This window comes from Poromitra crassiceps (assembly GCF_964638095.1).
Source record: "Poromitra crassiceps genome assembly, chromosome: 10".
NCBI lineage: Eukaryota > Metazoa > Chordata > Actinopteri > Beryciformes > Melamphaidae > Poromitra > Poromitra crassiceps.
This window is the reverse complement of record NC_139631.1, coordinates 31230202-31243727: the sequence shown is the minus strand read 5'-3', so window position 1 is coordinate 31243727 and position 13526 is coordinate 31230202. Positions and strand designations below refer to the sequence as shown.

General features: G+C 44.0%; 1 protein-coding gene across 1 annotated transcript in view; it reads right to left on the bottom strand.

The window, feature by feature from the left end:
- Positions 1-13526, bottom strand: part of pebp4 (phosphatidylethanolamine binding protein 4) — a 61639-nt gene that overhangs the window by 7182 nt on the left and 40931 nt on the right. The window contains exons 5-6 of the mRNA XM_083644538.1: positions 2168-2213; positions 1155-1271 (exon numbers count right to left, since the gene is read on the bottom strand). Coding sequence (XP_083500664.1) covers positions 1155-1271; positions 2168-2213 — 163 coding nt within the window. The remainder of the gene's footprint in view (positions 1-1154; positions 1272-2167; positions 2214-13526) is intronic.

The following is a 13526-nucleotide window of genomic DNA, read 5'->3' as shown; positions in this document are numbered from 1 at the left end:
CCACACTCACTGACCTCATTAACGTGTCCCATGTTAAGTTCTAGCACTTTGAGAAAACACTCGTCCCAAACCAACTCAAAATATGCTTAGAGTAAATGCTCATAATTGTTTGTGAATTATGCTGATACTCTATTGACAGATGTCTAGACCAAGCAAGTCATAACACAAGTGAAGAATAGCTTAGTGCACTTGCATGCTTGCCAGCTGTGAAATAATGTAATACAGCATATCAAATCATTAATAATAGCTTACTACTACAACTTCACAAATACCGTTACTGCTACATTTAGCAAGAGCTAATGCCGTAGGAGGATTATGCCAACTTAAGACAAAGAAGTCAAAAGGATATGCAAAACCTAAATCAAACAGTGCAATGTTGTACAAAACTCTATTACCAAATAGCACGCATAAAAATTACAACATAAATGTAGAACATAAAACTTGGTTAATCCGAGGAAGATATGGGCTTGTGTTCATATTCTGGCATCAGGGCTCAAATAATACTTTGGCGCAGGGGTTCTCAAAATGTGGCCCGCAGACCAATTGCGGCCCTCGGGAACGTTTCCTGGTGACCCGCAATGAGTGACATGATTTAGTCTGATTCTAGGTTTACTGTCTTTCAGAGGCTGTAGTGGGCAGACGAGTGAAGATAATGGTATCATATGAAAATAGAAGACCGAAGGCACCGGGCTAAATAACATTCCAAATTTAGGCTACATTTTGGTGAGGGAAAAACATTTTCAAAGGGGGCCTCTTTTTCACAGCTTAATGTTGGCAGGTATTGTGTGTGTGTGTGTGTGTGTGTGTGTGTGTGTGTGTGTGTGTGCGTGCGTGCGTGCGTGCGCGCATTTACAAATGGACAAATGGGACCCCCCCCCTCCCCCCAGAAAACACAACATACACGTACATTTCTCACATGATTCACAATTGCCATGACTTTTAGTCTATTAAAGAAAATATTTGTGGGTCCCTAAATTGGCCCTCAGTCATCAAAACTTTGGGATCCCCTGCTTTGGGGTTTTTATTTTTATTGCTGATTCAACAACAAAGGCCTGTCAGGCGTGTTGCTCAGTGCCGGCGTATGATAGATGACCCTGCGGTGGCCGGCGGGCAGCATTGTGTACACACGAGGTGTGAGTGAGTGGGATCATTACCCAGGGATGACTCCTCTTGTCTGGTGAGCGACGGGATTGTGTCTGGAGGCTGCTCAAACAACAGGAACTGGTAGCGATGAAAACCTGACTTGTGTGGAGGGGTTGGGCGGGAATATTCTGTGTGGAGAAACAAAGACTGTGACTTCTGAGTGCTGAGCTTGGCGCTTGACTCCACAGCAATATTCCAATCCAATCCAACTTTATTTATAAAGCGCTTTAAAACAACCAGAGGAACAAAACTGAACCCCCGACAGTGGACCAGTGGTTGGAAATTGTAAAAGAGATATGTATTATGGAGAAATTAACATATAAGATCAGAGTGAGAGAGGATGTTTTTGATAGAAAGTGGGAAAAATGGTTGACTTATGAAACAATAGAAAATACACACCAGTAATGTTTTAATTTATACTTGTTCTGACTTCCGTTTATGTTTGTTTTTCTATCCTTTTTTTATTGACAGAAAACTATTGATCAACATGCAATGTAAACCTGTTGTATACAAAAGCTGAAACTTAATAAACATCAAAGTGTAAAAAAAAAAAAAAAACAACCAGAGGAGGACCAAAGTGCTGTACAGAGTACTGAAGAGCAATCAGCTAAAAAAAAAAAAAAAAATCAATAAAATCAGATAAAATCAATAAAATCAATAAATTGAATAAACATAATAAAAAGACGTTACGTAAAATATATAAAAGCAAAATCAATAAAATGCATAAAAAACAAAATAAAAAGTATAAAATAATAGAATGCATAAAAACATAAAAACATAAAAGCAACTCATGGGTCATAAAATCAGCATCCTACATGGCAGCGAAGGCCAAGGAGAAAAAGTGCATTTTGAGGAGGCCTTTAAAGTATTCGATTATCACAGATCCCTGGTTTGATGCCCTAATCTGTTTCATAGTATATAAGGTGTCCAAACGCTAACATGTCGGCCAATCATAATGAATTTGTGTTAACAAAAGCATGGTGACAGCAGGCCCATAAAATGTCATTTGAAATAGCATACTTACCAGACAGGGTTGTGCCTTTTAACTGTCCTTTCTTCAGTCCACTGCCCTGTTCATTCAGAAACAGATCATATAAGAGTCAGTCAGAGATTTTGGAGATTTGGGAATGATTCCTGTTAGGTCAGTCCACTCTTGGGCCGTGGCTGTCATCTATAGGGCATCTGCAAAACATATTTTCAAAAGATAGCAAGTGCAGTGGTCCATTACATTGTTTTTTTTGTTTTTTTTATATTTTTTCCACACGATTGTTTTAATCCCATTTTTATCCCCCATTAGTGCTATTTATTTATCCTGGTTGCTGCTCCACCCTCTGCTGATCTGGGGAGAGCCGAAACTGGCTCCATGCTTCCTCCGAGACATGGGCAGTTAGCCAGCCGCTTCTTTTCACCTGAGAGGGGAAGCTTCACCGGTAGGACATAGCATGTGGGAGGATCACGCTATTCCAACCGGTTCCCCTCCCTCCAAACAGGCACCCCTTATGACCAGAGGAGGCACCACATTAGCAACCAGGATATTGCATGTTTTGGTGTGGGGTTCCTATATGAAGGAAACCCCCAGGGGGCACGGGGAGAACATACACACTCCCCACAGAAAGGCCTGACCCCACCCGGGCGGTGGGCACTCGAGGACATGCGGACGGGCACGCACTCCTTCAGCGCTCACAGTGTCCCAGGTGGGAATCGAACCCAGGACCTTCTAGCTGTGAGGCAACAGTGCTTACCACTGCGCCACCATGCCCCGGTCCATTACATTGTTCTCTGTCTCCACAGCCAATACAAATTTAGGCTGCGCTTCCTTATCTCAATGTTCAATTCTTGAATCAGCACCCGCTGTATCGAGGTGAGGCTGGAGAAGCCACTTAACTCCCCAGCCTTTGTGTGTGTGTGTGTGTGTGTGTGTGTGTGCCTGAGTCTGACATCCACTCAATTCCCTTGGTGTGGTGGACTACATTATAATTTGTCATACTAAGGGATTTTAGCATGCGGAGATCTAGTAAAACGGTGGGGCTAAGGCGACGTTTGGGAAAAGGCCATCATTTGTCACCAGTCATTTAAAACCCCCTAGCTTATAGGAAGCTCGACTTAAGACCCACAGCTGTTCACCAGGCTCTCATCAAAAGATCTTGGCTTCAATGTGTCAAATCCCAATGCATAAAGGATCTGCAATATTTAATATCTCTGGAGACAAAGACAATTCCCAAGCAAATTAAGTCAGCGAGTGGATTTCCAGGTAGCAAATTTCCCATATTATTAATTGTATATTAACTTTGTGTTGCCTGGAAACAGGGATCATGTGTGTGAAGCGTGGATATTTTCCCTAAGCATTTCTCCTCCACTATATTTGTCAGGTTAAACTCCCTCATCCCCACCAAGCACACGGCCAGGCATCTGACTGCAGACGGCACACAGCAATGTTTGTTTAATAGACTTGGTTGTTTACGGCACCACGGGGCGGCTGCATCCTTGAGTGGGAGGAACAGGACTAAATGATGCCGTCTGTGAAAGGGCCCGAAAACCCACTTGAGGTAAGCATGGAAGTCCCCATCACAGACATCAAATGTGGTCCTAGCACAGCACCTATTTCTGTCCTCTTTCCCCCACACGCAGGCTCCCCCCACAGGGTGACGGAGGGATAACGCTAAAAGACAAGCACACAAGGACAACAGATATACTATAATAGGTCGCTCACTTTCGAGCCTTCCTCTGACTTGTCAGGTTACTAGATGACAGATGGAATAGGATAAACATGACATACCGTATTATGGCAAAACAGAAACATAAGCTACATATGTCTGGGACTTTAACCCCTAAACGTTCTGTAATGGTATTGGCTAGACTTGATTCTTTAGACATCTTGATGATGGTTGCCAGTACATTTTACACTCCATTCACCTTATGTAGCCCCGCCCACTTGACCCAGTTGTGTTATGACTTCCTGTTCAAAACACCGTCTGTTTCACCTGGTCACTAGTACTGTACTGTCACAGGAAGTGTAAACACAATAGGAAGTAACTGGCTGACCCCTGTGTTGGAACGTAAGGTGAATAACAATGATATTTTTTGAAAAGAGATACAGTAAGAACAGTATGCAGTAGAAAATACAGCGGGGTCCTAGGAAATACAGCTGGGTCCTCCTTGTTTTTTGCCCAGTAGTGTCTAGCTGATATCCTTGATCAGGAATAGGAAAGACGATGCATGTAGCGCCTGTTTGTTTTGTTGCATGCTGACTGTGGGTATCTGGACCAGAGCCAGAGGACTAGCTGTATCTGGACCAGAGCCAGAGGACTAGCTGTATCTGGACCAGAGCCAGAGGACTAGCTGTATCTGGACCAGAGCCAGAGGACTTGCTGTATCTGGACCGGAGGACAAGAGGACGGGACCAATCAGAGGAGGGCTCTATCAAAGGAGGCCACCCTTCTTATTGCAGATCAGCAGCCTGTGTAACACTGGGTGGAAGGAGCCTGGTCTTGCTTCAGAAACGTAGGGGTGCAACCACACCGGTGTCAGTAGAATCAGCAGGATTGCAATACACTTAATTACTTTGATAATAATAATTTGATACCTAAACGTCCTCTATTTCTGCGGGGGGAAATGAAGCAACTGCAAAGTATGTGCCCTCTATTACATCATCATATCTATAATCATGTATCTAGTGTAGTATGGTTCCGTAATAACTTAACTATGAGCGTGCACAGCACCAGTGTTCACAGGCTGATAAAAAGCAGAAGATTAGTATCAACCATGTGTAGCTTCAGCCACTGATCAGTGAGAAAAAGCTTTATTTAGAAATAGCCAGAGTCCTACAGCCTGCAGAAGCCAAACTCATCGCCATAGCAACAGGTAGTCAACATTTGAGCGTGCAACATCTTCCCAGATCTTAATGTTCGGTTCTCGCTCATTCTCCATGACACCCCCTGCCCTTTTAATTTCACTTACGATATAGAACGCAGAAACAGTAGATGAAGCAAACACGGAATTCAACCATTTAATCAATGATACGTGAATCACAGTACTGTTTGAATGTTTGAGTATGATGATCACCTTCTCACAATGGCAATATTCACAGTACATTTCATAAAAATCATCCTTAAAACAACAATAACAATAATATTAATAATATTATTATATTATTATTATTATTAATAATAATAATTAATTACTGTAATAATAAAATCAGCACCATCCTATAATAAGAATGCAAAGTGTGTGTGTGTGTGTGTGCACACGCGCGCGCGCACGCGTGTGCACTGAATCTTTCAGGAAGTGTAAAGAGCACCCCTGTGGGTGACCTAACGGAGCCTGATTTTTAAATTAGGTAATTAAGGCCGACTGCAAGAATGGCTGATTAGTGGCCAAAATGAGTCAACACAGGTTCAGCACCATGGAGGGCTCTGTTCGTTAGCTACTGATGGAGCTCACCTGAGTGGAGGAGCACAGCTGAGCAGAGTTGGAATCAGCCAGAGAAGTGGACTATAAAAACCCTCTGGGGAGAGAGAGGAAAGGCTGCATGCCAGGTCTGTGAGCGAGCCCTGACTAAATGGCCAGTGATTGTGTGTTCCAACAGGTATCCGAAGGATTCCAGGTCAGAAATGAGTTGGAGTTAGTGGACCAGAGGTGAGGTGGCTGACTCTTGCTGCTGAGCAGGGACCGAGGACTGGATCACACTAATCTACAAGACATTCTCACATGGTGGGCGGCTCCCTGCGGACCCGTGCTGTGGGGGCGAGGCACAGCACGAAAAGGTTTAACCGCTAAATGAATGACAGGGACTTTCTGCTTTAATTGTGTGTTTAATATGAAAAGTGCAGTGAATCAAATCTTTTTTTTTTTTAACAATTGTATCATTTTATTCTTACAGTCACTTTTTATGTAACTGGAAATATATATATATATATATATATATATATATATTTGTTCTGACTCTCACTCTCCTCCAATGCACTGAATGTTTAAATATTGTGGTGTTTTTGCAAAAAATACATGGTTATTCTTTTTCTAAATTTGCAGACAACAATAAAATGCAATGTGTCAACAGCATTGAAAATGTGAAGGTGATTTGAATAGTTGGAATTCATAGCAGTTCAACCAAACTGACTTGAAAAGCTTTAGTTGCATTAAAGTAATGCAACTAATCTTACACAATGTATAACATGCACAGTAATGTTCATATAGGCGTCTAACTTAAATTATCTAATCATAGTTATGCTACATTAATTGTATATTCCAGCTGGGTTGCAGGACAAGTTACGCTCGTGTGAAAACACCTGGAAGTTTTCCATAATATAGTAAATCCATGACAGCTTTGTAAGAGGGATTCAAAAGCCACATAGAGCATTGATGAAGCTAATCTTTGATCAATGACATCTTCAGATAGGATGCTACTCTGAGCTCAAGGTTAGAAAAGTCAAAAGCATTGAGACAAGAAAGACATCCCAGATATTGGAAAGTTGCCCAAGGGAAATACAGTATGGACCACCTGGGTACCTGCAAGGTGTAACTAACTCACTATGGATGTTACCAGTCTCTTGTTATGCCTGTTAGCATCACAAATTATGAACTCATACCTTTTTACAGTCAGACGGTGGATACAGTTAAAAATGCAAAAAATAAACATCATCATTACAATAATCTTGCTTTACTGACGATATAATAATGGTTTGGATGGGAATTGACAAGTGTATTTTTCTGGGGAAATGCCCGTTCCTGTTGCCATGAACATTGAGCACCGGAGGGAGAGGCAGAGTGTGAAAGAAATGTAAAAATTTAAAGCGTCAAAATGTCTCTACTGTTTTACAATTTCAATAGCAAAGGATTTGAATACTCGGAAGCATATCGTCTATCATCTTTATGCTTTTGCTATTATAGTTCCATAGGACACAGTTATTTTTTGGTATAGGAGACCAGTGAGAGGCAGGGGGACAGACAGAAACTGTGGGACTTGGATTGGGGGGGAAACATGGGATTGGCATAGCGCATTTCAGGGTGGTCTGTGTCTCGCTCGTCAATTCACCTCCACATACCAAATAAATAGAAATAAATCCAATAAGGGGATATCAGGGGAAGCTTATCTTCCCCTTCCCTCGCCTATGCTTGGCAGTGCGAGATGTATTGCTGCTTGGTTGTAGTTCAAACTAGCTGCGACAGTGAGGCTGTGTGCAAAATGTCACAGCAATCGCTAGGCTTGGAAAGAGGGCATCAATCAAGCCAAATATTTTTATATGATATGTTGACATTCATGGAGACCGTCCACAAATCCACTGATATATTTGTGGCAGTAGGGCGGTGTGTAAAGTAGGGACAACATCCTATAAACAGAAGGCCCGGGCTTAAGCTACTGTGATAGTCAGCATCCGCCCTGCTGGAGTGCCCATGAGCAAGACACTGAAACCCTACCGGCTCCAGACCTGCTACTGAGGAAGAATGAAATTCTCCATTTAGTAGAGTATCAAAACAAAATGTATATACAGTATATGTAATCCCCCGTTTGGGTCCCAAAGACTAAAGAAAGCAAAACGTTTCCTCAGCTTTATGCATAAATGGCGTCCGAGTAGTGCAGCGGTAGATAAATGGAGTCCGAGTAGTGCAGCGGTAGATAAATGGAGTCCGAGTAGTGCAGCGGTAGATAAATGGCGTCCGGGTAGCTTCCGGGTAGATACGCTGCCCACCTACACGAGGGTCGCAGGTTCGAGCCTCTGGCTTGGTTGGCAGTGTCGGCGTGTGGGGACCCAGATTAAGGGTATGTGTCCTGGTTGGTGCACTAGTGCCTCCTCTGGTCGGACGGAGTACCTGTTTGGCGGAGGGGAACTGGGGGGAATAGCGTGATCCTCCCACACGCTACATCCTCGCCATTGAAACCCCTCGCTGTCAGGTCAGGTGAAAAGAAGCGGCTGGTGACTGCACATGTATTGGAGGAAGCATAGAGCTATAGACTACACCTCTCCCCAGATCGGCAGAGGGGGTGGAGCAACGGGACAGCAGGTGGAATTGGCCAAGTACAATTGGGGAGAAAACAAGGAAAATCCCCCAAAACTTGATAAAAAATTATATATATATAATATATATATATATGTATGTATGCGTAAGTGAAATGAGGAGACGGTGGCCTCTACAGATGCCAGGTTTGACCATTGACCTCCCTGAGTCCAGTTGCAGTGTCACTCATACTTTCTCCCTCTGCTGTTTCATGCAGCTCATCTCGCCTTTCCCATTCTACTGACTATCTATTTCATACTCTGACTCAGAAAAAAAAAGTCAGTGCTTCAAACAACCTACACATTATGAGCAATGAATAATTCTACAAATGTGAGGAAAAAAAACACTATTCAGTGCCAGCTTATTCTGTGGGTCATGTAATAGGCCGACACTCTAACCAACCACCAATTTTGCAGTAAAAAAAAAAAAAAAAATCCTCTCCTCACTCAACAAAGCACATGCAAGCTTATCCAGACTCGGCAAAGGAACCAGAACACCAGCAATCTGAAGCATTTCTCTAATTATCTTGGATGTCTGTAGATTTTACTTGAATCCGCACATGATTCACACTTCTGGGGTCTTGCAGGCTAACGAACCCACCTGGACCTTGTTCAGAGGTGATTGCACTGGCCCTGGCCAAACATTTAAAAATGGGGCTAAATTGTAAGCAAGCATCGTTAACCAGTGTTGGGCTTTGAATAGAGGAGCAGATCTAGGAGCCGCTGCGCGTGTGACTACGGTAATGCATCTCCATAACTGTTCAGCCAGGAATCCTCTGACCAAGAGCCGTCAGGTGGGAGGCCGCGCAGGGTGGTGGGTGGCGGTTGTCGGAGGGAGGGGGGGGGGGGGGTACAAGGAATACCCACTTGCCCGAGCACCCCTCTCCTCGTCTGTGTGGGTGAGTGCTTCCCTTTGTCAGCGAGAGTTACTCACGCACCTCCTTGTAGCCGCCGCTCGCCTCCCCCCGCCTCGCACCACCCTGTAAACCCACACCTACGACAATCAGCACCCACGTCCTTCTAGTGCGCTTCTGAGAGCATCGTTCTCCCTTTTTACTTGCAGTCAGGCTAACAGACGGGGAGAGAGAGCATGACAGATGGTGTTCACAGCTCTATTTCTGAGGCTGGACTTGTACCGCCACAGCCCCCCCCCCTCCCCCCCCCCCCCCATCCCATCCACCCGCACCCCCTCCCTTCTCCTATTCCACTCAAGCCAAGTGCCTATGACTGCCTCCTCATCTTCGCCTCAATAATCAGCCCAATCATTCGCAGGGTTATTGTGAATTGCCAGTCTGTGTCTCACAAGGAATCTCACAGTTTGCAGGTTAAGCACGTTTTTTTCCCCCCTTTCACAATGTGAACTAAGTGCCCTGACAGAGAGAATCGCATCACACTGCTTAACTAGGAACAGAGATGGGGGGGGGGGGGGGGGGGAATAGCAGCTTCTGTCTGTAACAAGTACAATCCTTGCTTTCTAATAATATTGGAAGTGGAACATTTCAGTTTTAAGGCTGGGGGTGGAATCTGTCACTGCAGAAACCTCCATAAAAATAATGTTCTAAACCGGATAGGACCGACTTTTTTTTTTTTGTATTTGTATTTTTTGCCAGCCCACCTACCTGAAAGTGACTGCAGGTGGCCAGATGTTGCATCATGGATGAAAAGAGAATTGCAGGATCGTCTTGACGTTTGAGGCTAACATACAGCAATTTACTTAAAATTTCAAATTCATTTATATGCCGTTAGTAACCCGAAATTACTGATTCATTATGATTCCATGATATTTCCCGGTCCTTTCAGCACTCTGCATGAAATGGACAAAATAATGATGTGAAAAGATTTTTATAAAATGTGACACAGCTAAGCAAAGACAGCACATTGTGAGAGATAGATATTGTTTCATAGATTGTTTATCTTGGTATTGAGAGCTAGGCTATTTTCTTTTATGCAAAACTACAACCGTCTTATCCGAGACGTTGTAGCTCTGCCCTATTTGCCTGGTTCATGGACACTTCTCCACCCACAGGCAGTGACGAGATGAAACTTCAGAGTGAAATACAAACCGTGTCCTACGCAGCAGTGAGCAGCGCTCCATCTATCCTGTGCTCTCAGGTTATTGACATCATTTCACACACGTGAATTTGCCTGGTGCAACCTTTAAATGGTAGATCACATAAATAAATGAATTTGTTTGAATTATTAATTACTGAATCAAAAATGTACATTTTGATCTTTTTTCTGATTGTACTGATTTGTACATTTGGTTCTGATGTAAAAGGTAAATGAGCCTGGCTTCATGGTGCTGGGTCACACATTAGTTTCCATGGCGAGCCAAATACAGATTCAAATCCAAGCCTAATGGAGTTGAGTCTGGTGATCAGCTGAGCGGGCCGCAGTGCCTCCAGCAGGACAGGGTGGGGGAGGAGTCACCCATGATCTGCTCCAGTGCATCAACAAATTAACCCACTTAACAAGTGCCCTGCTGGACTAATGGCTTCAGTAAAGAAGCTCATTTGGCGTTGGTAATGAACTAGCGTTAGAAACACAAACAGTCCAGTTATTAAGAGAACTCCAGCCATCACTGACACTCGCCGACGCGCTGGAACGTACCGAACCGACACTGCTCCCGTGGTCACGCTCATTATAGCACACTATTACTCAAACCACTGACTTAAGAAACTAGCCACCCAAACTCATTATCCCACTCATCTATTCAGTCTCATTTGCATACATTAGCTGTGGTCCGAGCGGGTCGGTCAGCAGATTGGGCCTGGCGGGGCGCAGCACGGCCCAAAGTCAGAGCGTTTTGATAAGCTAATTCCCTCTAAACCTGGTCCTGCTGCGTGGCCGTTTACAGCTCTGATTGTGTGTGCGTGTGTGTGTGTTGGTGTGTGTGTGCGTGTGTGTGTGTGTGTGTGTGTTGGTGTGTGCGCGAGTGTGTGTGTCGGTGTGCGTGCGCGTGTTGATGAGTCTGTACTTCAGTACTGTTGAGGGAAGCCCGCGCCTGAGTTCCCAAGGTAACCGTCGGTGAGAGTGGGGGCTGCATGGCTGAATCATTTGGAGGGAATCCTGGAACCTGAACAAGGCTGCCCACTCGCCCCACCCCCGGCTTCATCAGCAACAACAAGCAAACAAGGCGCTGACATGTCCCCGTGCACTGCAGGCAGGGCCCTCCACACTGACGGGGGTGGCAGTGGAAAATCCCAGCCAGCCTGAGCTTGCCTACCAGGAGCGCCGAGCAGACACACCTGAGACTCCACATCCGTAGTGATGATAGTAAAACGGATATACTCTGGAGCCGCGCACCTACACGTACAGCGTGGTGGTGGCACGTGCTGGACTTTGAGTAGTAAAGGGAGAGGACGGGGGAGATGTGAGGGGGCGGGCGGGACAGGAAGGGGAGGATTAAGCTTATTAAAGAGTCAATGGCGCAGAATTAAACGAGTTTTTTTTCGAAGTATGAATGGTGACACCAAATAAATTACTATATTGAACAGTATGGAAACCTGTTGGGCCGCGGCGTAGAGGGGGAGGAGAGAAAGAAGTCAGAGGAGGAGGAGGAGGAGGAGTAGGTGGACAAGAGAGCGAACTCTGTGCCCACACAATTAATCTAATAATTAAGACATTAAAAGAGATCAACAAGCGTGTAATAGACCACTTAATTAGTTCAAGGTCAGCCTATTCTTCAATGACTTTGAGGTGACTGTGGGCCAGGGCGCAGATAGACGGGAAGAAAGACAACTTTTTGGTGAAATGTCCTGTGATTTGTAATGACTATAATGAACTAATGAGCAACCGCTAGCATTTCAGCACAGATGTGGCCTCGTTTTCCAACCCATATAACCATTTTAAGCACCATAAATCCAACAAATATGCATCATTCATACAAAGCATTAGGGCGGGGTATTGGCAAGGACCTCACGATACGATAGCCTACGTATAACGATACATGGGTCACGATACGATTGTATCACGATACATTGCGATACAATGCATATTGCGATATATTGCAATACTCTACATAATTTACTGAAAATGTAATTTGTTGTGTACCACCCCAGGTAGTGTAATAATATGTACATCACTTTATATTGATAACTTAGTGGACAAATTGAGTCAAAACTACTGTGTTGAGTGTGTTACTGAACATACTGAAATAAAAAGTATTTTTATTGTGTCACTGAACACAAAAATTTGCAAAAAAATCGATAATGGCGATATATCACGATACTCTTCTGAAATATTGATACAGTATTGTGGAAGAAAATATCACGATATATTGCCGTATCGATTTTATTGCACAGCCCTACAAAGCATTGGCAACGCATCACTTGAGTTTTGGCAAACGGAGAAAGAACGCAGCAAATAAAATCACAATTTTTAGAAATACCGAAAATCTGGCCATCGAACAAAAAAACGGCACATGCATGGACGGTAATTCTTGCCGTTGAGAGGAGCCATTTGATTTGTCTCTGCCTGTGATTGTATCTGTTGATAACTCTATAGTTCATTCAGTGTCTTTAGTCATTAACAGCTGAGAGCCGGTACAAAGGGATTTAAGAGGCAGCATTACTGTTTTGAATCGCCCGATGTTTAATTCTTCTATTATAATTGAGGTAGGAGCGGGACAGAGGTTAGAGTAACTGCTGGAAACCTGGTCCACTTCACAGGGAGGTTAATGAACCTTACAAGTCCTATGGGAGATGGAGTATGCTGTTAATTTGACAAACGTGGGAAATAAATGCTTTTATGCTTTTATTGACGGTGACCAATAGCGGCCTTTGCTGGAATGAAAGGTTTTAGTCTTTTGGGTGCTTTTGCTACGAGGCAAAACAATAATGTGGAATGCATTTGTTGGAAGAAACTAAGTACATAATTGTTTGAATGGCCATTTCAGGCCAAAAAGCGTTCTTCATGATTAATTCCTACTTTTGGGGAAAAATATACGGCGCAAAATGTACAGCAACCTACTCCACATTATGAAAACGCCGCTGCCTCTATTCTGCATACATTTGTGTGAATGAGGGGATTTTAAAAAGCTGTGTTTGAAAATCTACATATTTCCACATTCCATTTCCTGTGCCGTCGGTCCGCGTTTCATTTTAACAGGGCACCGAGGGTACGATGCGCTGAAAGCTGGAGACCGGCGTGAGTAACAGCGGTTGGATCGCTAACCCGAATTACGCTGTGGGGTTACAACCGCAGCGAGAATCACCCGAAAAAAGTGGCTAGGATACGTCTGATCAGGACAGAGGTTTTGGGCACGGGTCCAGCCGTGTATATACAGTGTGCATGATTAAGAGATTAAATGGATTATCTCGTTCCCATTCAAAGAGCCTGACGGCGGCAGAGATCTGGGTCTTGTTCTTTTTGGATACCCCTCTCTCTCCG